General features: G+C 38.4%; 1 protein-coding gene across 50 annotated transcripts in view; it reads left to right on the top strand.

The window, feature by feature from the left end:
• The window catches only part of MAP2 (microtubule associated protein 2), a 302,503-nt gene that overhangs the window by 241,433 nt on the left and 33,849 nt on the right, over positions 1-27,221 (top strand). For 8 of the 50 annotated variants that reach the window (XM_044746574.2, XM_044746569.2, XM_044746567.2 and 5 more), the window contains 6 exons: positions 7,197-7,310; positions 9,342-9,419; positions 19,464-19,709; positions 21,429-25,184; positions 25,382-25,588; positions 25,761-25,895. In XM_044746574.2, the coding sequence (XP_044602509.2) occupies positions 7,197-7,310; positions 9,342-9,419; positions 19,464-19,709; positions 21,429-25,184; positions 25,382-25,588; positions 25,761-25,895 (4,536 nt within the window). The remainder of the gene's footprint in view (positions 1-7,196; positions 7,311-9,341; positions 9,420-19,463; positions 19,710-21,428; positions 25,185-25,381; positions 25,589-25,760; positions 25,896-27,221) is intronic. The other 42 variants (XM_014867741.3, XM_044746594.2, XM_044746593.2 and 39 more) reach the window with 14 other exon arrangements.

Genomic DNA, 27,221 nt, shown 5'->3' with positions numbered 1-27,221 from the left:
TCAACAGTTATATAAATGCTGCATCACATGGCACAACAGTAGAGTAAAATTTACTTTATCATTTAATTTAAATAATCAGTGGCACGAGCCTGATATGTTGTCTGTTAAGCAGTGAGCCAACATTCAGACAAGGAAGTACTCACTGAGGAAAATGACAGCAGCATCTCAATGTACAAGATTTTTTGGGTCTTTACTTACATTTTATCAATCAAATAATGATCATAGACTTAGATGATAACAAGACAGTAAAACTGATTAAAACAGAGGTATGTAATTTAAATAAGCACTTGATATATATATTATTTCATTTCTTTGTCACAACACACCAAAAGATGAATACCACCTCTATTCCCTTTATGGATGGGGAATCTGAGGGTTGGAGAGGTTGTCACTTTCTTGTGGCTACTAAGAGATCAAGGCAGAATTTGATTCCAGGTTTTCTCACACCAGAACCAAATGTTTGTGCCACCCTGATATAAATCAAAGTGATGTGCAAATGGGACAGTAAGTTGCCTTTATCCATTATTTTGTCAGGTTTTTCATCCAGAAAATGTGTTATTGTGTGGATTTAATAATAAAGATCCACAATTGATCAAAATTGATCAATTTCGTCAATAATATTGATTGAGGAAATAAAAGTGTCTAGTGTATCAGCTTGTTTAATAACTTTGTATCACAGTATTAGGTTTATTCGTTACTTAGGTGAAATGTAGGTAGCTTAACATTGATACTTTTGGGTATCATCAAGTAGGTTTCTGTGGATTAGAGCATTTCTCAATTAGTTTCTTATACCTATTTACCTCCCATATATGTTTCCACCAATTTATTTCCCGAATATCAAAAAATTAAATGTTACTTCTTTTCAGAATTCAGGGTATCTACCAAGGACTGCTTTGGTACTCTTTTCTGAATACTGAACCCATCTCTGTTGCCCAGAATAAGTTTTCAAGATAGACTTCACTTTTTACCTTTAGATATTTACCTATATAGTGATAATCTGTTATCACCTATTGCTCTGTTACCTGAGTTGTATCTTTAAATCTTTTATTTTATATCAGTCTGTACTCAGTAACATTTTTTAGAGGTTATGATATGAATTTGTTTTAAAGAAGTTGCTTTTAATGTTTTCCTTCCAACTGATTCACAGGCAGATCCACTTATCAGATTAGTTCCAGGATGTCATTCCTTTTGATTGGGCATGACTTGACTTTAGAAGCATATCATGAGATATTTTTGAATTACTTCTAGTAACTGTCTCATTACCATAATAGCACTGCTGGTAAAATAATATGTTAACATTTAAATTCTGGTTCTCAGAGCAATATGAAACCTGCTGTTAGTCAATTACATTGAGAATCTGACTAACAAAAGAGAGAATAAAATACGTATCACACACACTCCTCAACTAAGACAGTTTTTAAGATAAACTAAAAATGTCCACTTCCAGAAAACTTTAGATGTTCAAAAGGAAGATAACTGAGCCTTTCAAAATTTCAGATTATAGTAAGAAGTGCCATGTTGTCTGCTGTGAAGATCAGTCTTACCTTTCAATTATGTATAATGAATAATAATTTCCCAATTTATGTGTAATCTAGATTCATCTTTAATCTTCTGAACAGCTAAGTCCTATTTATAATTTTATACATATAATGTTTGGGGAGAAAAGTTAAAAATTAGAGTAGAAAGCAGAAAAGGGCATAAGGAGATAGAAGAGTAAGCAAAGAAAATTAAAATGTAGTTTAATCTCTTACCTCAAAAGAAATTTTCATGTTGCTAATGATCCTCAGGAGTACATAGGGGTTATCATGCCTTTTGGAGCACTATCTAGAAGACAGTCCTGAATCGGGACTTACTGGCAGGAATCTAGAGCAGATGGTAGCCCAGGACCTACACAGCCAGGGAAGTGGGTATGAAGCCAGATAATACATAACAAGGACAGTATTTATTTCCCTATAGCTTAGTCTAGAAAAAAAAATACTGCCCCTAGTATCAATGTAGATGATCATGGACTAACTGTGTTATCCAAAGCTCATAATAATAATAGCCAAGGTGGCCTGGACTCTTAGTGCCCATCACTCTTGCTCTTTCTTTAAAGTAGAAATACTCAGGTAGAAGACTCAAGAGTGTATGACTAGGGAAAATAAAGACACCTTGGTGAAGAACTGTTTGAATGTCTTCTTTTTATTGAGTTTCTGATGTGCCAGGCCTGTTATATAATTGAGTCTCCACAACAATCTGTAAGACAGGTACTATTATTTTCATTTTGTGAGTGAAGCATGGAAGCACAATGAGTTTGAGTAAATTTCCAGGATGAAATAACTAGAGAGTAGCAATGCTGCAGTTAGTACTGACATTCCTCTGAATTAAAATTGGTTCAGCTTCCTCTAATGTACACTGTGAAAGACAGTAATCCCCTAGATAGATAGAAAGATATGATAGATGGTTGGATGGATGGGTAGACAAATGGATGGATGGATGGATGAATGGAGGCATTTAATAGATACTGTATTTGTAGAATCAACAAATAAATTATGTATAATCACACACATTATCACTCATGTTTTCATTTTTATAGGTCTGATTTTATGACTGTCTCTGTCTTCTGTGTTTGTTTGGCACATTTACTGTTAATCTTCCCTAAACTTTACCCATACCCTGAGCGAATTTTCTATTGTCCCAGAAGCCAGGCTCTAAGGGCAAGGCTCACTCAGCAGATTTGCTGATTAAGTCTCCATTGGGAGAAGGCCAACTCTCCTTGGGGAAAGCTGCCATCTCTGTGCTCATCCCTGGCTTAGAAGAAGATTTTTAATTGACTAGACCAATTGAAACCCTCAGAACAATCTTAAACTGTTTTCCTAAATTCACTGTGAAATTAATATTAGAAAATGTGTTATTTCCTATTTGAAAAATTTTAACAATATTATTCTTCCAAAAAAAAATTAGTCTATCATTAACTTGGCTCCCACACAGCCTGTATGATTATTCTGAAATAGCATCTCTTAAAATCTGTTGAATTCTTTTAAAGAAAAACATGATCAATTCTTCCAAGATTGGGTTAAATTGTTTTCTTATGAGTTTTGCTTAAATATATTCAAATATAAAATTAGCTTATTCATAAGCTCTTCTTCAACTATGAAACTCAAACACATGTATAAGTTAATTTCCTCTGAAACAACAAAACCAATAAAATTCAAATGTTGTACTACTTACCATCTAAAATAAATGATATTATTTTGCTAAAACTAAATTATTGCTCACAAGAAATGTAGTAGTGGCTGATGCAGTGCATTTTATTTAGATTGGACCTCTCAGCTGACTGGAGACAAGCAATGATTCAGTTTTCCTTCACTCGTCTCTATTTAGAGTATTTGGGGAGTCTGTTTGTACAGTGCGCCACAGTGTCATTTGGCCTACACCTTGTGTGAATGCATCCTTTGTTATATTAAGTTCATCTCTGCTCTCATCTAATTAGCCCACAACATATAAAATAATTCTCCATTGTGTCAGAATTATTCTAAATACAATCCCAAACAAAAAGACTGAAATAATATAATATAGCTCAGTTGTAATTTGTTCACATAAACCAGTAGATACTTATTTTTATTCAATTATTTTCCCAATTCAGACAAATTTATGTTAAGTACTCTCAGACCCTGGAAAATTCATCAATAGTTACACAAGAATCTGAGACCCCATTTAACAGGTACTGTTCTAAAATGCATCAAAGACTTCAACAAGAATACAGTAAATGATATAAATTAGGCAGTTCTAAGTTAGTAAATATAGTAACAAGCATAGATTATTTCTGAATTTCTGTAAATGCCATGAACAAGACCTTTCATGTTAATTTTTCACCCTTTGAAAAAATTGTGTTGGGCGTCCAGTCTGGGTAGAGATCAGTGAGCTCAGGGCGCGAAGCTTTGAGCATTGTGACAGAGAGTTCCTCACTTGGGAAACTTTACAGAGTAAGGGAGATGAGGCGTGTGTACCAGCACAATTCCATGCAAAATGTACTAAGTGCCATAGGGAAATAGAAAATTTTCTATAGGTGTTAACAGGGAGATGCCGGAATGATCCAGAAGATACATGGATTATATATATGTCCCAATTTCTGCAGTGGTCGCTCCACCTCTCCATTACCCCCAATTTTCCATAAACCAATTTTGTAGCTAGAAGTACTAAAAATCATTCTATTCATTTTTAAATGTCTAAATTTCATTGAAAACTAACACACGCATGTGGCAATTCTCAAAACCTAAAATAATTCCTTTGGTAATTTAAACTCAATTGAGAGTGCAAAGGGTATTGTGTAAAAAATTGCTTTATGAAAAGTACTTGGCATATAAATATATGAAACAAATTTACTGGAGCCAGACATTACAACTTTTTCAGGAATAATTTTAAGTAGACTATCAGTACTTGCTCTTGTACTACATTTTATCAATCAAGAAATGATCATAGATGATAACAAGACAGCAAGACAAATAAGCACTTGATATACACATTATTTCATTTAATTGTCACAACACACCAAAAGATGAATACCACCTCTATTCCCTTTATGGATGGTGATCTGAGGGTTGGAGAGGTTGTCACTTCCTTGCGGCTAGTAAGAGATCAAGGCAGAATTTGATTCCAGGTTTTCTGACACCAGAACCTGCTATTACATCAAATATTTGTACTACACTGATATAAATCAAAGTGATGTGCAAATGGGACAGTACTTGCTTTTTTCCATTATTTTGCCAGTTTTTTCATCCAGAAAATGTGTTGTTGTGTGGACTCAATAATATTGATCCATAATTAATCAAAATTGATCAATTTCCTCAATAAGACTGACAAATAAAAGTATTATTTTGTTAGCATTTTTGTTCCATTTTAGTGTTTGAACAGACTTCTTGGTAGTTATTCCAAGGAAACAAATAACATTAACAGTCACCAGCATCATAAGGAATATTGGCTGCTGTGCTGCTCAGTGGGGAGGGCAGTAGAGGAGAAGGAAGGGCCATGTTTCCAGGAAGCCAGGCTGCTGCGGGGTTCCTCTCAACATTCCCTGAAGAGCTGTGCTCCTAAAGTGACGTTTTCAGTGGGAAAGAATACTGCAAAAAGGGCTACAGAAAATTAAATCCACGTTGAGACAGCTCGTAGATGTCTCCAATACTTGATAATATTACAAACAGTACTTGCTCTCTGAATTAGGACTCCAGCTTCCTAAATGTATACTTCAGACATAAAAGAAATATTTAATCACATTTAGTTTAGTTTTAGTATCTAAGGCATTTTACGATATCCTAATTATATGAAAAGTGGTGTCTTAAGTATGAAATTTATAGTAATAATTGTCTGATTCATTATTTGGAAATTGATATTCTAAGTATGAAACTCTATTAGTCCTCTGTTTCCTCATATGCAAAATAAGATAATAATAGTAAATAATTTATTGAAATGATGAGGGCAAACACCTTAGTGGAATGTTCGGCACATAGTGAGCAGCATAATAGTCTGAAAGTACTGCATCTACTGCTGTGACTGCTCCTCTCTCTAGATGAGAATGGTGACAGTGCTTTCCTTAAGACGATGCATAGGTCATTTGTCGAGTGGCTCTTTAAAAAATTAGGAATTCAAATATATAAAGGCAAATATATTCAATCAGGTAATCCAGCTTTTAAAATTCAGATAAATTCTGTCCGAGTGGATTGCTCACCCCCGGAGCCTTCCTCCTACGCCCTGTGCTGTCGTCCCGGGTGGCTGAGGAAAGCTTTCCACGAGAGGCTGAATCTAAGTGAGCCAGGTGAAAACGGGCTGACCCCCGACCTGCTTGTGAATGTGCGAATTCGGATCACGAACCATATCAAATTTCAATGCAATATTTATTCTAAAATCTTAACTAAATTTGCGAGAACAAATCTCGCCTCCCTACCCCGCTTGTCCAGTACAGTTTGTTTCTGTTAGGGCTGTAAGTGGGCTTATTTCCGAGTATGCTAGATGTTTTTCTATAAAGATGATGAAAAGTTAAATTCCGTAGAAGTTATTTCTAATCTAGAATCTATTATTAATCTCAAAAGGCTTCTTTTATTTCTAGTTGCTATGTGGAACATCATTCCTTGAATATTTTTCTGCCTAGGTTACATCAAATTAGCATTTTTATGCTGCAGTGGATGCCATTTCAGTACAAAAGCTAGTTATCTGGCATCTCATAGACTGATGATTTTAATGACGAACTCCTCTTTTTTTAAATGAACCTATTGCACTGACTTGGTAGGTATATATCATATGGCCTTAATGATCCTTAAAACATCTGCTTTCTAGAAAGTAGTAGCTCTTTAGGACGAGACCATCTGATATCTCATTCCCATGTTTGTCATTCAAACTTGATCTTCCCAGGTGTTTCTCAGTCGGTCTTGTTCACACTCATCCTGGATAATGCTGTTTAATCACAAATTCACATTTTGAAGCATCTTCTTTAGGTTTTAAATCATGATATTTATGCAAATCAACACAGAAATTTATTTTAATGACTCTTTTCCAGCAAGTTGTAAGAAAACTACAAAACATATTTTGAATTAAATCCAAAATGAATCTTCTCTTCTCTTTGAATTGTTTTTACTAGGTACAGAAAATTATTTCTATTTGTATAAACAGCTTTTTAGAAATAAACTGCCATACTGGGGACAGCACAGTGGCATAGTGGTTAAGTTCACATGCTCTGCTTCCGCAGCCCGGAGTGTGTGGGTTTGGATCCCAGGCACAGACCCACACACCACTCATGACGCCACGCTGTGGCGGTGATGCACATGCAAAATAGAGGAAGACTGGCACAGATGTTAGCTCAGGGACAGTCTTCCTGAGGCAGAAAGAGGAAGATTGGCACAGATGTTAGCTCAGCGACAGTCTTCCTCAGCAAAAATAAGTAAATAAACTGCCATATGAATTAATTACTTTTCTTTCATTGTGTTCATTTTGCTTAGCTCCCAGAATGCACTTCCTTTTCTTTTCTATTTTCTTTTCCTTTTTCTTTCAGTTACAATATATGTATTTGTGTTTTATCTGCAATTTAATAAATTCTATTGTACTTTTTTGGAGGGGAAGACAGAACATGAAATTCTAATCGACTACATTGTTTCATTACTTTTCTTCTTTGCCACTTTTTCTAGACATCTCATTATTTTATTTTCTTTTGTTGCTGTTTATTACAGAGGAGGTGTCTGCAAGGATAGTTCAAGTAGTAACGGCTGAGGCTGTAGCGGTCCTGAAAGGTGAACAAGAGAAGGAAGTCCAGCATAAAGATCAACCTGCAGCCCTGCCTTTAGGTAAATGAGGAAGACCCTCAGGGCAGGGCCTCTGTCTGCTGCACCCCGATCTTCAGATCGCGTCTTCACGTTCAAAGACAGGCTATATCTCTTGCTTCATCCTTACTTGTGACATTCATCAAACACCACTGCTGGGATGCACTGGGACCTCTTTTTACCTTTCTCAACAGGCTCATTGTGGTATTGGGGTAGTCTTTAGGGTGATAAGCTTATAGTTAGCCTTTGCCCCTATATTGCCCTCAATTTTTCATTTCCAGACCACTGGAGATAGTTATTATAAAAGTAAAGCAAGTGCATTTTGATGCTCTGGCTTCCACTTGTAAGGAAAAGTACTAATACTTTAATTGAGATGATTGTTTCCCTTTATGGGTTTTGGTGAATGATTGTCTATACTGTAGTCTTGTTTGGGTCTCCCTGAGCTGGCTACACAAAAACCTATAGCCAGGGCTTTGTTACACTCATCAGTGACTTTGTATCCCACAGGAGGTTCTAGTCTTCCCTTGGTTCATTTAAGAGCACTGAGATAGCATTGCTCTCTCTCTTGGTCACAAATCAAATGCCATCCAGGGCCAAACAAGTAATGTAATGGTGCTTGCCAAGGAAAACATTCTCAGCCAAATGCCTACTGCCCCTACTCTCAGATAGATAGATAGATAGATAGATAGATAGATGGATAGACAGATAGATGGATAGATGGATGTAGATGTATATACATGCAGAGAAACAAGAAACGAAACTCTCTTAAGTTCAATGTATATGTTTATTTCACTACCTGTGAAATAAATTAATCCATAGAAAGGTACGGTTTTTAAAGCCTAAAAATAGTACATATCCATTTTTCTCTCTCACTCTAATGTATTCTCAATATTTGATTTTCTGATCAGTACTCTTTCACCTGTCTATTGAAATTTAAGAAATAAAAAAATGCTGCTGTCCTAGAATAATAATTAAAAATATTTTCCTTATTTTCAATAAAATGGTCTTTAATTACCAGGATTATTTTTCTCTTAAAATAAAGCGGGGGAAAAAATATCTTATCTAAAACATTAACCTTCTGTCTGGAGTTCCCTTCTATTCTTTGAAATAAAAGAAACTCCTCCCTTCCCTTTTTTAAATTTGAAACCTTAAAATGTGCCATGTAGAAGTCCACAGGGTAAAGGATCTAACAAGTCACCCGTCATCCTAAAGCTGCTTCTACTAACTGCTTTATGAAACTGAAATTCACAGAATCTTTAAAATGGATTTACCACTGGCCTTGACTAATAAATATTTCCTTTTGAAATCCCTTACCTTCACATGAGTGGTCATAAAGAAGGTAAGTATCTTGCAGAGAAAATCTTAGAGTTAACAGTAAATGAATCATATGTTTTAGAGCCTTTCTCTTTGGTCCTTCACATGTCATGCCAAGGCCAGAAGATTGCTCAGCTCCCACTAGTATAAGGTTTCTGTCTGAAGGTTGCGTCAGGCTGAGACAGCTTCATTTTTCTTTTCTGAGAATACATACAGAAGAGGGGTTTTGATAGTGGACTCAGTGGCGAAAATGTTTAAAAAAATACATCACCAATACCAGCTGTGAATGATCAAGATAGCATTTGTTTCCAGATCAAGAAGTCCAACAATAGAGAGTTCTAATATTTTTTCAGCCAGTCAAGCCAAATCCAAACTAAAATGCTTGCCTGTGTGTGTTTGAATATAGTAGATTAGGACCAGAATAAAATATTTTATTAACTGGACAGGCAGACACAAATTAATGGGATTAATGATAGACTTTTCGCAAGCATCTCTAATCCATTTTTATGGAGAAGATAAGATGATGTTTTTGAGAACATTAAATGCTTTTCTTTCTTTTTAGGTTTTCAAAAATATGTGAAACAGGTAATGAGGTTAAAAATGAGTCAAGTGCAGCTTACTATTGAATCTTTTTCTACATTTCGTAGAGAGGCCTTTTTACAGATGATAAGACTGCATACACATCTACTGGCCTAATAAAATGAATTTTTGTGTCTCATTTTTCCATTGTTTGGTCTTTAGCAGCTGAAGAGACAGCTAACCTGCCTCCTTCTCCACCCCCATCACCAGCCTCAGAACAGACCGTCGCTGTGGCGGAAGGTAAGGCCTATGGGACTTTTTGAGGTGTGCCTTCTGATAAAGGGTAAATAAACACCAACTCACAGCGCTGGACTCTGCTGTGAGTTAGTATGTGGCTCAGCTTGGGAGCTGTCTGTTTCAAATAGTCAAGAAGAAACAAAGACTTCAAATGGGTGTATAGTTATTTCCTTACTTAAAATCAGGAGTAGAGGAATATGGTAAATAGAACAAGAAAAATCTCCTTCATAAAGGAAAAGATAATTTTGTCTTTAAATTGCTGGAATAACTACAGAGAACCAGTTTGTTTAATGAACAATGTTGTGACAGAGAAGATACAATCCTATCTTATAAGTGTCTGAACAAAAGGTTATTGATGAAATCAACATTTCCTTTTGGAAGCATTGTCAGGAATTGTCTCTGTTTTGCTCACTGTTGTATTTCCAAGGCCTTCCTCGGGGCCTGGCCTGCGGCAAACTCTCCATAAATATTAATGAATAAATGGAGAAGTCAGTGAATGAGTCTGATGTTGAGAGCAGGGAGCCGGGAGCTGAGACCATGCCTTCTTTCCTGCTGAGACCTGTTATTGTCCCTGGATCTGTTTATGCATTTACTTCACGTGGAAGCCTGTCAGCTTTCAATTCTCCTTGATAAAACAGAGGGATGTCTTTGAAGAACATGCATTCAGGATCTGAGATGAAAGTCACTATTTAAAAGCAAACTATTATTGGTCCTCTGACTTAGATCAGTTAACTTTTGTGTATTGTTTGAGAGTTACCGGAGAAGGCAGAGAACTACCGCTCAATTGTCGTTTCAATATAGTTTAGTTTTCATATACTAAAATCAGAATTTTAACCCTGTTCCATTTTATTCATTTATTTCTTTCTTTATTTTTCCTTTTGTTGTCCCTTTTAGAGATCATTTTACTGTGTTAAAAATTGAATAACAGGGGCTGGCCCCGTGGCCGAGTGGTTAAGTTCACGGGCTCTGCTTCGGCAGCCCAGGATTTCACCAGTTCGAATCCTGGGCACGGACATGGCACCACTCATCAGGCCAGGCTGAGGTGGTGTCCCATGTACCACAATTAGAAGGACCCACAACAAAAATATATATACAATTATGTACTGGGGGGCTTTGGGGAGAAAAAGGAAATATAAAAAAAAAATAAAAAGAAAAAATTGAATAATGTCATGAAAGAATCACTGTCCTTTTATAGTTTATAATTAAAATAAAATAATTAAAGAAATAATTTATTTAAAATATTCTTTGATTTCCTAGATACACATTTTCCTAAATTGTTGAACTATAAACTGTCAATAAATATAATTTATTTTTGTCACAGATTCATAAACCTAAACATTTTTTAGCGAGGGTTTTCTTTCTCAAATTGAGTCCTTTTTTCTAATTTACTGCCTGAAATAATGTTAAACAAACTAAATTATTCTAAGAAATAAAAGAAAATTTGGGAACTATAATCAGTAAATATAATCAGTGTCATCACAGCCACTGATTATTAGTTAATTCCCTGAAAAATGTGATTTGATCTTTTAATTCATAGATTTGAAAGATTCTTTTTGGCCTTATGCTCATCCATCATTCAGCACATATTTTTGGAACACCTACGATGTCCCTGGTATTCTTCAAAATCTGGGTATACACTAGTGAACAAAACAGACATGCTCCCTGCTTGTAAGGAGCACACAGTCTGGTAGAGGTCAGAAATTCGGTAAATGAGCTTACAAACAATTTCAAATTGGATTAGTATCAGGAACGAAAAGAACAAGGATCTTTAAGATAGAACAAGGGCAATCTTATTCTATTGGATGGGGAGGGCCCAGGTAAGGGGCTGAGCCCAGAAGCATGAAGAAGTGCTGGCCAAACAAAGTGGAGGAAAGGGACATTTTGGGCAGAGGGACAAGGATGTGCGAGGGCACTCAGGGAGGCAAAAGCATGAAGTGTTCTAGGAACTGAAGGAGTCCCTCGGCTATTGGGTAGTGGGGAAGGGGTAGATAGTGAAGCAGTTGGAGAGTAAACAGTGACCCTCTGGGTCCAGGGGCCTGGATTTCGCTCTGAACGCAATGGGAAGCCTTCTGTGACAGCTGTACTTCCCTCAGGTCACTGAAAATGTTTCTGAGCCTCTACTTAAAGTCTGTCAAGAGTCAGAGAATCCTCTTAAGCAAGAGAGGGGTGTGACGTTGACTCCACAGTCAGCAGAGGTCAAGTAATTTACTCGTCTTACTCTTAAATGAGAACTAGAGCAGAAAGGGCAGTGAGGTCCTCCCGCCACCTGGTAACTGGCCCAGTCTGCTTCCTCGAGGGTGATGTCAGGGACATAAGGAAAATATAGTTAAATATAGAATCACTGTCACATTTTGGTAAGTTGGGTGTCACTTTCCAGAGCAACCGTTCCCTTATTTTTCAGGGTTGCTCTCCCCAAGCTGTTTCAGTATATTTGGGAGAAATGTCAACTTGCTTCCTATTGAAAGTAGTTCAAAGATATTTTATTCTTAACATTTTTCAAACCAAACTTGTATTTTTATTGAATTATTGTTTTTTACTTTTTCAAAAGAAAGCATTAAATTATACAAGAGCCTAATGATTTGCTTTTAAAAGGATGACCAGTTTTTTTGTTATATGAAAAAAAGTATGTATTTTACAAACTGTACCTCACTAATTTAAAAGACTAGGTAGGGGCCTGCCCCGTAGCCAAGTGGTTAAGTTCGCGCACTCTACTTTGGCAGCCCGGGGTTTCGCCAGTTCGAATCCTGGGCGCGGACATGGCACCACTCATCAGGCCATGCTGAGGTGGCGTCCCACATGCCACAACTAGAAGGACCCACAACTAAAAATACACAACTATGTACCAGGGGACTTTGGGAGAAAAAGAAAAAATAAAATCTTAAAAGACTAGGTAATATTCTCACCTTAAATAGATGAAAGAGACGTGGTCTAGACAATCAAACTAGCCCCTCTCTTTTATTTTAAACCACTCTTAAAGTATGTATAACAAATTATTTTTTTAAGCTTTATTTTATCAGAAAATAAATTAGTAAAAAGTCACAAGAAAGGATCCAACTCTTTGATTTGTCAAACCAGTTGGTTTCTAAAGACCCAGCCAAAATCCCATTACTGTTTTGCTCATGGCAACTCGGGTGGAAAGAAAGCAGGCAGGCTTTCCTCCAGGAGATCTCTACCCTCCTCAACACGCCCTCAAAGCAACTTTCATCTAAAGGCATAGCAACTACCACAGTCCAGTCCGTTTGTGCAAGTATCAGAAAGCTCTTGGATTAAGTTGAGTTACTCAATGATTTTGAGGCTATGCTTACTTTTTGTTAGTTATCAAACATTTTCAAAGCTGTTCTTTCCCAAAAGGGAAGCATGAAAGCTTCTACTAAAAATAATTTAAGATGTTAATTACTAACACTTATGAATATTCATTTATTATAATGGGTGTAATGGTAATAATTCCCAGAATATGTGCTTATTCTTGGAAACAAAGTGAATTTGATGGGAAAACCAAATAAGTGGCACTCTTAGAAAGGAAACCCAGGTACAGTGACAAATACTGTCCTAGTTCTGATGTTTTCAAACTTATCTTTTTCTTTTTGGCCTAACCATAGTAGTTATCATTTAGACTGAACTGTTAGAATTTGGAAGCCCATGCAAGAACAGTGGAATTGCCTGAAAACAGAACCAGGACTCCTTCTGCCCTCTTACGCTTGCTGCAGAATCCTAGGGTGGAGTTTTCCTGCGTCAGTGATGTAGTGACATTATAACTGTTCATCTGAAAGCAGTTTTCCCTCCATATCATTCCGGGGCAGCAAACACAGGTGGCAGACTGAGGCGTCCTCAGTCCAAAGCTTGCAGAATGGAAAGGGCTTAGTAATGGCGAAGAACAATGTAATTGGAGCCAGCTGCCTCCACCATAGGCTGTGGAGCAGAGCTGTGGTACCAGAACAATCACTGAGTCGCTAGATACCCCATGAGACTCAGACTCTCCTAAAAGTGACTACTCATTTGTACCAAAGCAGGCTGACAGCCAGGCTGGGTTTTGCATGGCAAACCTTACTTGAACCCAATATAAATTTTCAAATGCTTTTTTAAAAAAAATCTGTATGAAAGCTAATTACAGAAAATGTATCCCTCCACTGAAACCAGGTAAGCTTCACTTTTAAAGATTATCGTGATGCAAGAGAACTATCTAGAAAAGTCCAAGGTTCATAAGGCTCCTCTGTCCTTTAAAATGTCACATTATTAAATGAAATAGAATGTTTTGTGGCAAAAGCAGAGTCCCCAAAAGCATGCACACTTGTGGTAAAAGAAGGCATTCAATCCTGACCTTAGATAGTAAAACTGTTATGAAATGAATTCACTTTTTCCTGAATCTCTCCAGTCTAGCTTTGATGCGTCAAATGAAAGGGAGGAGCAGAGGTACATGACAGTTGGGTGTATTGAAGACAAAGATGTTAACATATGTGGAGTCCAGCATTGTGCTTGGCGCTTTCTCAGATATCTGCTCGTTTAATCCTGCCAGCAGCCCACAGAGATAGATAATATTCACTTCCATTGCTTGCCCAGGAGGTCGTGACTAGCAAGTGGCTTATCCAAAGTTCGAATCCAAATCCCACTTCCTGCAAACACATCCGCACCACATCCCTTAAGCTGCCTCTTATCTAGGTTCTTTCTGTAGGACTGTGAAAGTGAGGTGATCTTCCAAGGAAAGTATGTTGCAAGCTACTGGACTAATTTCCTTTTTTAAAAACCACTCCCAAAGAAATCATTCATTCATTTATAATTTACTTATTTGTAATTGTTATGTATCCCGCCTGTACTGGATATGAGCTAAGAGCACCTACCGTACACAATTTTGTAGTAAACGAAGATCTGTTGTGTTCTATCTTCTTGGTTGAAACCAAGCGCACTGGACTTAGCTAGCCTTGGTCCTTTAAGCATCACTTCCATGGTCCTCGGAGCGTCACTTCCCTGACACATCTCTGGGGTTTGTGATGTAGATGGCCCTCAGGCTCATAGGTCCTAAACAGAGACTTGGAGTGCACACAGGTCTGAGTACCAAGGGCGGACTGGGCTTTGTCCGACATTCTTTCTGAAGTTGCATGTCTTTTGAAATTGCTGAGGGCCAGACAAATACTACAGAGAAGCTACTTTTTCCCTGGGGCCCTTGAAGTTTTTGTTTTCATTGTTCTCTGATTAGAGTCAAAGTTTTCAGAATAGAAAATACTGTTTCTTTGAAATGTTGTAGATCTGAAGCAAGACTCTGGGCTGCTTTCACATTTGGACACTTTCAGAAAAGAACAATAGCAACAAGAAGGAGGAGGCAAAAATCTTCAAAAGGTTAAAACACCGAAGGAGAGTTGCCTTCCAACTACCAGCTCTCAGCTTTAAATTTTTCAGTTTTATACTGTAGGCTGCTCTCCTTCCCAGAAAATAAATGTTGAAAAGCAGAGAAGTGAATATGCCATTTTCACTCATTGATTGTCCTTGCAATCTGTTGGACATATTAGAAGTTGTAGAGGTAACTTGCACACATGGGGATTTTACAGCCCCAGAGAGTCGCTGGAGGAAATATGAATGGCTGGGACAGGTGACAAGCCCAGGGCTTAAGATTCAGCCAGTGTTCTAGACCAGTCTCAGCCAATTATCTTCTCAGCTGAGAAATCATCCAAGTTGAACTAAGACTGTCAAGTGTAATCTTAGGCTTCTGCTATCCCATGACATAATAGGCATCGTGGCTGAAAACGTTCTGAGCACCCATCCAGAAACAACTGCCGTGGGACAATCAGTAAATCACGTGCTCAAGAGATGAAAAGTATTCTCTCTACAAAATGTTATTTTAGTATCCTTAGGATTTCAGACTTATTTCCAGTTTTAAGCTCTTGGTTACTAAGAATAAGTTACTGCCCTAAAAATACAGTGCATTTTCAGATTCATGCTATAATTTTGTCTGCTTAAATTTTGATAGAAATAAAAACTATACAGACTTTGTTCTTCTTATTGAGAGTTAAGAAATTTTAAAATTATTTCTCTAAATAAGTAAATAAATAGTGATTAGCAAATTTAGTAACTTGCCACATAGACCTGAAGATGTAGCGTCTGCACCACGTCATAAGCCAAATATTGTTCATTGTCATCATCTTTAATAATTATTGCTCATTCAAATATACAAGAATCCAGTGCTAAGCAGATTGATCTGCACTTATGTATCTAAGGAAATATGTTTAAATAAAACAGATTTCCAAACCAAGACACAAGAAAGAACAGAAATGAGAGCAGTTCTTTTAGTATTTCAATGAGAAATAGGCAGCAAGGGAGTTGAAATATAAAAGCAACCAGGAGCCAGCAGTGCAAATGGAACTGCATAGAATAAAATCTCAATGCATCCAAAGTCTACTTTGTAGAAATTCTCAGGTAATTGTATCTCTATTGAGCTTTCAAAAGAGAAGCAAAACACAAGAAAACAAGTTTGTATTACTAGGGACTATCTTAAAACTGTATACTTTCACCATATCCCCCAGGAGTCAGCATCCAGAGAAAGAGCTGGGCTCATTTCACTCTTCTTAGCAAGGCAGGAAAGAAGAAGAATGCATTGTAGATTTTTCTTAACAGGATTGAAATTAAAAATTACTTTCTGGTTCAAGTCATTATCTAAAACTTAAGTTAACCACAATGCTAGCTATGTGAGCATCCTAGATAATTAAGTTTGTGCCCCTCACACAGGACTGCTTTCCCCCATAATCATACAGGCATCAGATCCTAACAACTTTCTTCGTTTTTAACTTATAAGTATGCTGATATAAGCACGAGAAGAATTAATCTGCTGAAAGAATTTTTTCCGAAGAATGCATTTGTTTTGTTGTGTTTTGTTTCTATTCCAGTGTTTCTGTAGTTATTCTGACTTGTTTAAGGGGAATGTATAGATAATTTCTCTTATGTAGTAGAGATGTCAGTGCGTTTGATTCATTTAGATCAATGGCAAGATTACTTAAGGGACAGTTTAGATTCAGTGGTGACTGAAGCTTCAAGCACCCGCTGTCTCCCATCCTCCAGCAGTGTGGTCTTGCTAACTCCCCTCCATCCAGCTGTGCTGCTTCCGCGGCCCTTTGTGTCCTTGTGCAGGTGTTTGTCTCGTCTGTCTGATCTTGTGTCTGTCTTGTCCAGTTCTCCCTGCAGTTTCTTCCTGTGTGTCTGTTTATAGATGAAGGGGCTGTGGATCAAATGGGTCCTCTACACAGATTCCCCAGCCATGAACCTGCCACCCGCGGCGGGAGGCATAGCCTCCTAGCCCCCTCCATCTCAGTGTCTCTGCCTGATGATGACCCTTCCAATTCCGATGAGGAGTACTATGAGCATCCTTTGTTCAGCTCACAGTGGACTACCTCTATTGTGCTCCCCAATGTCCCAGCGCCCAGTGCAGAAGCCCACTTAGGCCGGGAGAAAGGTGAACCAAGCATTGTCCCCTTTTGCTCCTCCTCCCCAGCCTGCAGCTTTGACCACATGCGCCATACTAAGTGTGCTTCATGTGTGGGGTGGGAGGGACAGAAGCCTGTTTTTTCCACATGAAAGTGAAGTCCCTATATAGCTGTGTCCATCCAAAAGTCTCAACGATTTATATACAAGATGCTCTACTTGAGGCATTCGAGAACTTCCTTTGTCTACATCTTTACTCCACAAAAGGAAGCAAAAAAAGGGAGAAGGGAGAGGAAACAAAAAAATTCAATTAAAGTACAACTCCTTTCTGCTCCCTGTAGATAGATCAGCCAGGGAAGAATGTATTCTCTTATCCAAGCTAAAGAGGGTGACACTGAATATAATTTATTCTCCTTGGATACATAATGTTACTAGGACCACACATACATAGAATAAGCCTTCTTTTTGTGCTACATTAAGATGATAGCTCTTTAACAGAAAGGCTGAGGAATCCATTTAAGGCAGAATAAATGTTATGGAATGAATTTATTTCTCCAAATCACTTAATTTCCCACAGAAACTACAGAGACTCCTCCAGGTGACTAAATCTTGGCTCACGTCAGTAGAGCTGGACTCAAGTGAAGGAAATATCCAAAGTCTCTGTGGTTCCAGCCTCACAAAGCTGGGAGACCCCAGCATATAATTGGCTGCAGTGAGGCTGAAACAATTGGGCAGTGGGCTACAATGTCTCATTCTAACCAGGTCGTTTTATAAAGAAAAAAAAATTAGAGCTAAAAAGTTTTTTGCTTAGGTGTGCAGAGATTATTTTCAAATAGAGAAAAGTAATTTGCTGAAGTGAAGAGTTTATTTTCATGTGGGACAATGTTTTCTATAAGGACAGACAGTTCCAAAGCAATGAGGAAGAAGCTCAGAGCTCGCCAACTACATTCACGATGATAAACTTCTTCCAGGGTCCTGTGGAAGACAAGCGGCACCCATGGCTCAGACACTCTGACAGAGAAATAGAACCCATACTGAGTGAAACTAAGTTCTTCTAATAATGTGAACTTAATTCAGACAAATATATGAATTATGGAATAGATGTAGCAGAAATAAACACGGTATATACAAAATGAGAAAATGGAACGCTAAAAAGTTACATGGATTTTGAAAACATGTAAATTAACTTGATTGGACTTCATCCAATAAGATGACATTAGTAGACCAGCTGTATTAAAAGGCTCTTAGCTGTAATCAAAATCTCTAATTCTATGGCATTATAAAAATTCTTTTAATAGGAAGTTAGAATCAGAATTTTTAAAATGTTACTTACATAATTGTATTACAAAAATGAAAGTGTTTGAGTGCTAAATGTGAGGAAATCGATGAAGTAGTTCTCTTCCCTCAAGGGTTTTATTATTTCTCCTAAAAGAATATTCCTTGCCTTTCCATCTGTAGTTTTTTTCACGGGGCCGTTTAAACAACGTAAAATTGTTTCCTAGGAATTTCATGAGAGTCTTCCATTAGCAGAACTATAAAACAGCTTACATATTTCCCTTTAATTTCTTAAGTGATAAAATGAGGTTTATTTTACTGGCATTTGAGGTATAAATGAGAAACAAATGAACACAATAATTCATGGCCTTCATAAGTTTGATTTTTACATTTTAATTGTTAACATTTTCCCATGCAAATATACATCTTCTGGGGGACTATTTTGGTCATTTGGTTGCCTCTCAATTATCTTTCCTTGGTGGTTTTATTTTGAATTGCAGAAATAAAACTTTACAGCTAATATACACATTTTCTTTCTAGTAGTGTCAAAGAGCTACATTACTGAGATTTCAGGGATTTAAGCAATATCAGCAATAACAGCTGTATCCCAGAGGTAGACTTTTCTAAATAGTAAGATTAGATTTCACCTGGACTTTGTTTTTCGAAATATTTTATTTACTCCTTGAAAATTTTTACATTCTCCAATATCATATAATGCAATGAAGGTAAAATAAATTGAGTTAGGTCGTCTTTCATCTTAGATATACTAAATAAGTTAGATTTTAAATCATTTTGATGGACTTCATGATAAAGCTATAAAGATAGTTGATTGGATATTATTTTGAGACCAGACTTTTTTTATTCCCGAGGATTTCTTTAGCGAAGTTGGCTTGTTTTACGTCAAGCAATCAGAAATTCTTGTGTAGGGGCTTCCTGCATTGGAGAAAACAGCACGTGTCTAACAAATTTAAAGGTTTTTTTCAATACATCAGCGCATCTATCTTTTCACAACCATCTGTTATCCAGCAGCACCATCTCTTATTTCCAGCAAGCTTTTCACATGTGCTCAACTTACTGCCATTTCCACTAAGGGTAATAGAACAATAAAACTCTTTCAGCTCTCAAGTTTTCAAGTAAATAGCCTTTTAATGAGATTTGTAAAAGCATCACTATTAGCAGATTATACATAATAATTTTCCAAGCAATACGTAATGTGCGTTGCATTAGAATGTTAATTTGCTCATCTGAATGGTAAAAGAGGTCCTCCTGAGGTGATTATAATGGAGCTGAAAGTGTTCCTTGAATTATATTTCTGTGTTTCATGTATTGTTCTGTGGTCATGATGTCAACATCTTTTTCATCCCTAAGAAGAAGAAACGCTAGAGGGTCCAGAGGCTGAGGAAGAGAAACCTGCCACTCTTCCTGGGAAAGAGTGTGGGGCGGCCCAGGCCTCAGACCAACCCAAGGGCCTCAGTGAGGGCCATCTGGAGTCTAGTGCGGAGGCCCAAATAGTTCCCGAAGAGAGTGCCCCAGCAGGGGCCCCACAGCAGAAAAGTGTAAAAGAGGTCACGGAGGTGTCTCCAGAAGTAAAAATCCCTTCCTCTGCCAAGGAAGGTGTGTCTCTCTTAGGATTTGCATGTATTTTGTTGCAAATGATCTTTCCAGCAGCTTACCAACGATGCCTTTCCAATGCTATTCCATCACTCCGTCTTCTTAGAATCCCAAGACCACTGTTTTAGGCTTAATGAGCAGAGAGTGTGGCTTGTGCAGGTGCTGTGTGGCAGCTTGGTTTTCCAGTGCTGCAGCCCATTCCTGGTTTTCCTTTGCCATGATACAATACGCTTTGCAGCCAGGCTGATGACGCTGTGTGAGCTTTTTTTCCTCCCCCCTCATCTCAAATGTTTGCCAGTCACATTGCTAATACATGTATATTTTTATTTTTATTTTTGGGACAGCAGTTCATATGCTTTTTTTCTTTCAAATCATAGAGTTGGATTCTGGCACATAGAGGCTTAAATGGTAGAATCGTTTTTGTTTGCAACCGCAGTGTGCTATATTTTATATGCTTCAATGAATACTGGTTTGGTTTCTTAAAAGCTCCTGCTGATGCTTCTCATATTATTTCCTCTCCATGGCAACCCACCCCTTTGATCATCCCCATATCTCTTGAGTTTTCATTCATCTAACCGTTATTAGAAGTTCATAAATTATTTCTTTTCTATTGTTACAACAGGACACACAAGTATATAAGGTAATGATGATCCATACACTTACTCTTTGAGAGATGATTGAATTGTATTATTTTCCCCCAAATCTTTTTCAGATAATTACATTTAGCCCCAATGACCACAATGAAATACCTTTTGCCTTAAAGCACAAGTGAGACTGTGAAGCCTTTTGGGTTGGCAAATAAATAAAACTAAGAAAGAGTCATTTAATTTCTGTAAAGCATCTCTAAAGCCAGGACTGTCAGTGCCTCACCAGTCAGTCATGTTTCAGGAAATGAGGTCATGCCCAAGGAGAGAAAGATTTTGATAACTGACTCTTAAAAATTTTGTTACTCACATGACATTCCAGTATTAACAGTATAATTCAAATTTTCTTATGTCTAGCAAACAGACTAAGTAATTATTAGGTATTAAGAATTTTGAATATGTGGTAGAAATTGACTCATTAATTCTTAGATCATATCATATAAAGTCAATAGCAAATATTTACTTATAATCCTGAAATTTAATCTCAGATGACTTCTAAAAATTTATGCCAGTGACCTTTCAATGCCCCCAAAATTGGTCCTGGCATTTGCTGATCAAGTTAATTGAAACTATTAATACTTATTATAAATTAATTGGCCTCCTGCCCATGGCCTGCCAATTCACTTTTAAATGAGAAAACACATGAAAAAGTTCATTAGAAGTCAATCCTTTTCCATACTGAGTCCTTAATATACATTCTTTTGTACCCTAATGTTACTTATTCAATATTCTTTAATTTATAATATTTATCTGTAGCAGGCACATGAAATTTCTTTCTACTACAATACACATCACATACTATTTAGGAGAAAAAACAAGGGAAATAAGGGTATTCAGAATATACTCTTATTACAATTCCTATGCACATTAATTTACAATGGAAGTTCATTTTAGCAATCGTACAAATATATCTCAGTCCCGACATTTTCATATTGATTTTTTAAGTGGGTAGCATGCTTGCATGTTCCATAGTTTTTCTTTTTACCTTACCATTCATTTGTCATTTCAAAATATAATTTTAAGCTTACTCCCTGGAAGCACTTGCCTATTTGTTTAAAAATCAACCCAATTACTTCAGGTTTACTTACAGCCTTGAAGATGGAGTTCCGTGATCAACAGGAGTTGACTCCCTCTGCAGCTGAGCCACTGGACAAGAAGGAAAAGGAGTCAGAGAAACAAAGCAAGCCTGGCGAAGACCTTAAACATGCTGCCTTAGTTTCTCAGCCTGAGACAACTAAAACTTCTCCTGATAAAAAGGACATGCAAGGCACAGAAGAAGAAAAAGCACCTCCCTCTCTGTTTGGGCACACTCTCGTTGCTGGCCTAGAAGACATGCAGCGGAAGACAGAACCAAGCCTGGTGATCCCTGGTATTGGCCTCCCTGCAGAGCCTCCAGCTGCGAAAGAGCAAAAGGACTGGTTCATTGAAATGCCGACAGAAGCAAAAAAGGATGAGTGGCGTTTAGTTGCTCCCGTATCTCCTGGCCCCCTAACACCCATGAAGGAAAAAGATGTACTCGAGGATATCCCCAAATGGGAAGGGAAACAGTTTGATTCTCCCATGCCGAGTCCCTTTCAGGGTGGAAGCTTCACTCTTCCTCTAGATGTCATGAAGAATGAAATTGTTGCAGAAGCATCACCCTTTGCCCCTGCCCTATTACAGCCAGGTGACAAAAAATCTCTGGAAGAAACCAGCGGCCCAGCAAGTGCCAAAGATAGTTCTACAGTTGAAGAGCCCCATAAAGATAAACCTGACAAAATGGCAGAAGCACCAGCCTCAGAGGCAGTCACCTCACCCAAAGATGCTCACATTCTGATTGTGGATGAATGTGTCCCAGAGAAAGTTTTAGAGGAAGAAAAAGGGGCAATAAAGCAAGACAGTGTTCCAAAAAAAGAGACCTCCACCCTCAGTGGGCAGGAACCTACACTTACCGAAAAGGAACTTCAGCTAACTCTTGAAGAACAAACAACCGTTTCTGACAAAGCCATGCCACAAGAGAGCAAACCCCCAAAAATGACAGAGGAAGAAACAAGCATACTTCAGCCCTCCACAGAGCACACTTTCCCAAAGGAAGAACAGAAAAGCCAAGAGCCTACCACAGATGTATTAAAACAGGACTCGTTCCCTGTCAGCTTGGAGCAAGCTGTCACAGATTCAACCGTGACCTCTAAGACACCAGAGAAGGTCGTGACCGAACCAGCTGCTCTAAGTGAAAAGACTGATACCCAGGACCTTTTTGAAGAAAAAGTTGCTGACAAAGATAAAAAGGTTGAAGGAGCTGGCACTGCGGCATCAGCTGATGTTGATATGCCGTTTTATGAAGATAAGTCAGGAATGTCCAAGTACTTTGAAACATCTGTCTTGAAAGAAGAAGTGACAAAAAGCATCCAACCAGGCAGTGATTACTATGAACTCAGTGACACAAGAGAAAGTGCCCAAGAGTCTTTTGAAACTGTATCTCCCATGTATAAAAATGGCGACAAGGCGCCTCAGGCAGAGAAAGAATCCCAGCCCAGCGCTTCAGCACAAGAAGCAGGCTACAGTACTCTTGCTCAGAGCTATCCATCTGATTTACCTGAAGAACCCAGTTCTCCTCAAGAAAGAATGTTCACTATTGATCCAAAAGTGTATGGGGAGAAAAGAGATCTCCACAGTAAGAATAAGGACGATTTGACACTAAGCAGGAGTTTAGGACTTGGTGGTAGGTCCGCAATAGAACAAAGAAGCATGTCAATCAATTTGCCCATGTCTTGCCTGGACTCCATCGCCCTTGGATTTAACTTTGGTCGGGGGCACGATCTTTCCCCTCTGGCTTCTGATATTCTAACCAACACTAGTGGAAGCATGGACGAAGGGGATGATTACCTTCCAGCCACAACACCTGCGTTAGAGAAAGCCCCTTGCTTCCCAACAGAAAGCAAAGAGGAAGAAAAACGAGTAGAGGATGAAAAAGCTACTGGAGAGGAAAGTACTCAAGTCGAGACGTCCTGTGAGTCACCTTTCCTAGCCAAAGACTATTACAAAAATGGCACTGTCATGGCCCCTGACCTGCCTGAAATGCTGGATCTGGCGGGCACAAGGTCAAGATTAGCTTCCGTGAGCGCAGATGCTGAGGTGGCCAGGAGGAAATCAGTCCCCTCAGAGACTGTGGTTGAAGAGAGTAGCACTGGCTTGCCCCCTGTCACTGATGAAAACCACGTCATTGTTAAAACGGACAGTCAGCTCGAAGACCTGGGCTACTGTGTGTTCAATAAATACACGGTCCCACTCCCATCACCTGTTCAAGACAGTGAGAATTTATCCGGGGAGAGTGGCTCCTTTTACGAGGGCGCAGATGATAAAGTGCGGAGAGATTTGGCCACAGACCTTTCACTGATTGAAGTAAAACTAGCAGCTGCCGGAAGAGTCAAAGATGAGTTAAGTGCTGAGAAAGAAGCTCCCCCTCATATCTCTGGTGACAGATCGGGACTGGCCAGGGAATTGGATCAGGAGAGGAAAGCTAATGATAAGCTGGATACTGTACTAGAAAAAAGCGAAGAACACGCTGAGTCAAAAGAACAGGCCAAGGAAGCAGAAGAGGCTGGTGATGAAGTTGAATCATTTGGAGCAGGAGTAACCCACGAGCAGGCTCTGGCCAAAGAACCGACAGTTTCAAAGGATGCATCACCTCTCGTGGCTGAGAAAGCAGAGAAAGGTCTTAGTTCAGTGCCAGAGGTAGCTGAGGTAGAACCACCCAAAAAAGCTGAATCAGAACTGGATTTTGCAGCACAGAAAGCTGACCAGAGTCAATTAGATGTTAAAATCAGTGACTTTGGACAGATGGCGGCAGGGCTAAATGTAGATGCTGCAAAAGCAACAGAGCTTCAACCTGAAGCTCCACAGGACCTGACTCCCTCCTCCACAGCACCTCAGGAGGCAGATGTGTTCATGGGTGTTGAGCCTTGCCAAGTGAAAGAAGGTGCCAAAGTCAGTGAAACGGAAGTCAAAGAGAAGGTAGCCAAGCCTGACTTGGTGCATCAGGAGGCTGTAGACAAAGAGGAGTCCTATGAGTCCAGCGGTGAGCATGAAAGCCTCACCATGGAGTCCTTGAAAGCCGATGAGGGCAAGAAGGAAACATCCCCAGAGTCTTCTCTAATCCAGGACGAGATTGCCATCAAATTGTCAGTGGAAATACCTTGTGCACCTGCTGTTTCGGAGGCTGATGCAGCCCCAGAGGAGGGAGCTGATGTCCAGATGGAGTTTATTCAGCTGCCGAAAGAAGAAAGCAAAGAGACTCCAGACATATCTATTACACCCTCTGACGTCACAGAGCCACTGCCCGAAGCCGTCTCAGCTGAACCAGCAGAGGCTCAGAGTGAGGAAGAAGAGATAGAAGCCCGGGGAGAATATGATAAACTGCTCTTTCGCTCAGACACTCTTCAGATTACCGACCTGGGCATCCCAGGTGTCAGAGAGGAATTCGTGGAGACCTGCCCAGGTGAACACAAAGGAGTGATTGAGTCCGTTGTAACCATCGAGGATGATTTCATCACTGTAGTGCAAACCACAACTGATGAGGGGGAGTCGGGTTCCCACAGCGTGCGTTTTGCGGCTCTAGAGCAGCCTGAGGTGGAGAGGAGACCATCCCCTCATGCCGAAGAAGAGCTCGAAGTCAAAGAGGCAGCTGAAGCCCAGGCAGAACCCAAGGACGGCTCCCCAGAGGCTCCGGCTTCCCCTGAGAGAGAAGAGGTTGCACTCTCGGAATACAAGACAGAAACCTATGATGATTACAAAGACGAGACCACCATTGATGACTCCATCATGGATGCAGACAGCCTCTGGGTGGACACTCAAGGTGTGCATTATTTTCTTTAATTATCTACTCCCAAATAAAATCCAATAACCTAATGGAAAATTTTTTTTCATTTAATCCTTTAAAAATGTCCCTTTATCTCTTTAATTTGCAGTTTGTGAAATAGATGAAGGATTTTGTACATTTGTTACTAATGTTTTTGTTGTTTTGTTGTTGTCATGGTTTGCTTTGATCCACAGATGATGATAGGAGCATCATGACAGAACAGTTAGAAACTATTCCTAAAGAGGAGAAAGCTGAAAAGGAAGCTCGGAGACCATCTCTTGAGAAACATAGAAAAGAAAAGCCTTTTAAAACCGGGAGAGGCAGAATTTCCACTCCTGAAAGAAAAATAGCTAAAAAGGAACCTAGCACAGTCTCCAGAGATGAAGTGAGAAGGAAAAAAGGTTCATTTAACAATCACTTCTTTAAAAATGTTTTTGAAGTAACGCATTATTGCTCTCTTGTCAAAGAAACTGCCTAACAGTGGTAACTAATTATTCGTGAAATTTCGTTTGGTTTTGCTGCAAGTGTTTATTTTTTCCTGATGGTATGCTTTTTGTGTTTTCTTATTCTTAGCAGTTTATAAGAAGGCTGAACTTGCTAAAAAAACAGAAGTTCAGGCCCACTCTCCCTCCAGGAAATTCATTTTAAAACCAGCTATCAAATATACTAGACCAACTCATCTCTCCTGTGTTAAGCGGAAAACGACAGGTGACTGTTCAATTCTGCAATGTGGCTGGCAAACATAGACATGTATTTTTTTTTATCTCATTACCGTAGCAGCTTCTTCATTTTGTTTTTCTTCCAAGAATCTCAGCAGTCATGAACGATTTCACTATTGTGTATTGTATCATTATTCTTTTTTTTTCCCTCCCTGCAGAAGAGGTCATGACCACTGTTTCTTTGTCATGCTCAGACTTAACAGTGATTGTATCTTGGCATTGTGCTCTAGTATCACGTTCTGGGGATTTCTATTTTCATTATGTTTGTTTTGGTAGACGATGGCGATGAATATAACCGTGGTATGCATTCTCATTATTTTGCTTATCTCCTTCATGCTTAAACTCATACATATTTGTCCTATTTTCTATATTGTTACTGCCAAATCTGTTACTGATGTTGATGAATTGATTGAACACCACCAAGAATGCATAGTGATTCTGAGATTGAAAATGAAAAACAAATCTGGGGTAAAATTGTGGATGAAAAATTACTTTGCTTTTGGATGAAAGAAAAAAAGGAAAATGAAATTGTTTGGTGACCTTATCAGATTTTATTCCCCATATCCAAAATTAGCAAGACTTTCAGTCTACTGTTCTATATCCGTTAACTGACATTTATTTCCTCGTTGGGATTTTCTTAAATGTGTTGGATCCAAACTGCCAAATTTTCCTATATGATTCAGTCTTCAAAATTCTAAGATAAAACTCCTTCCTTCTACATACCTTAGAACTTAGGTTTATTTCTGTTTCGCTACCTTCTTGTTTTTCTGTCTTCAAATATACTCATTTTTTTGGTGGAATGAAGGAGTGAAACGTTACAAATAATAATAAAAGTCCATTCAACATCTGTAGTGCAAACTGTATTTCTAAATTTCAGGACAAAGTATTTATTTTCAGTGTATAATTATACTAGGATAATGTTAATTTAAAATGTATTTTATTTTAGCATTTGTTGAGTGGCATACTTGTAGTCTGAAAAACAAGATTGCTAAGCCAGAAAGGAATATTTTCCTTTCCATTATACAGTAGAAGTTCCTTTATATAAATCTTTGAATGGCTTTGAACATTAAGAGCAGCATTAACTCTTGTAAGAAAAAGAAAGTCAAGGTAATTGATGATTTTATGATAACCATAAAAAATTTCAAATATTTCATATTTGTGTTCTTCATATAAGGATTACCTCATGTGATTTCCTTCAAGAATTAGTATCTAAGGCAGGATTTGAAAGTGGAAGGCTTAGCATTTTACACAAACCTTGATGACAAAGGTTCAGGATGAGGCATTCCTCTAAATTAGGAGTTAGGAATTAACATGA

The sequence above is a fragment of the Equus asinus genome, chromosome 19 (genome assembly GCF_041296235.1).
Source record: "Equus asinus isolate D_3611 breed Donkey chromosome 19, EquAss-T2T_v2, whole genome shotgun sequence".
NCBI classification, from domain to species: Eukaryota; Metazoa; Chordata; class Mammalia; order Perissodactyla; family Equidae; genus Equus; species Equus asinus.
The sequence above is the reverse complement of the archived record's forward strand: the minus strand, read 5'-3'. Positions and strand labels throughout refer to the sequence as shown.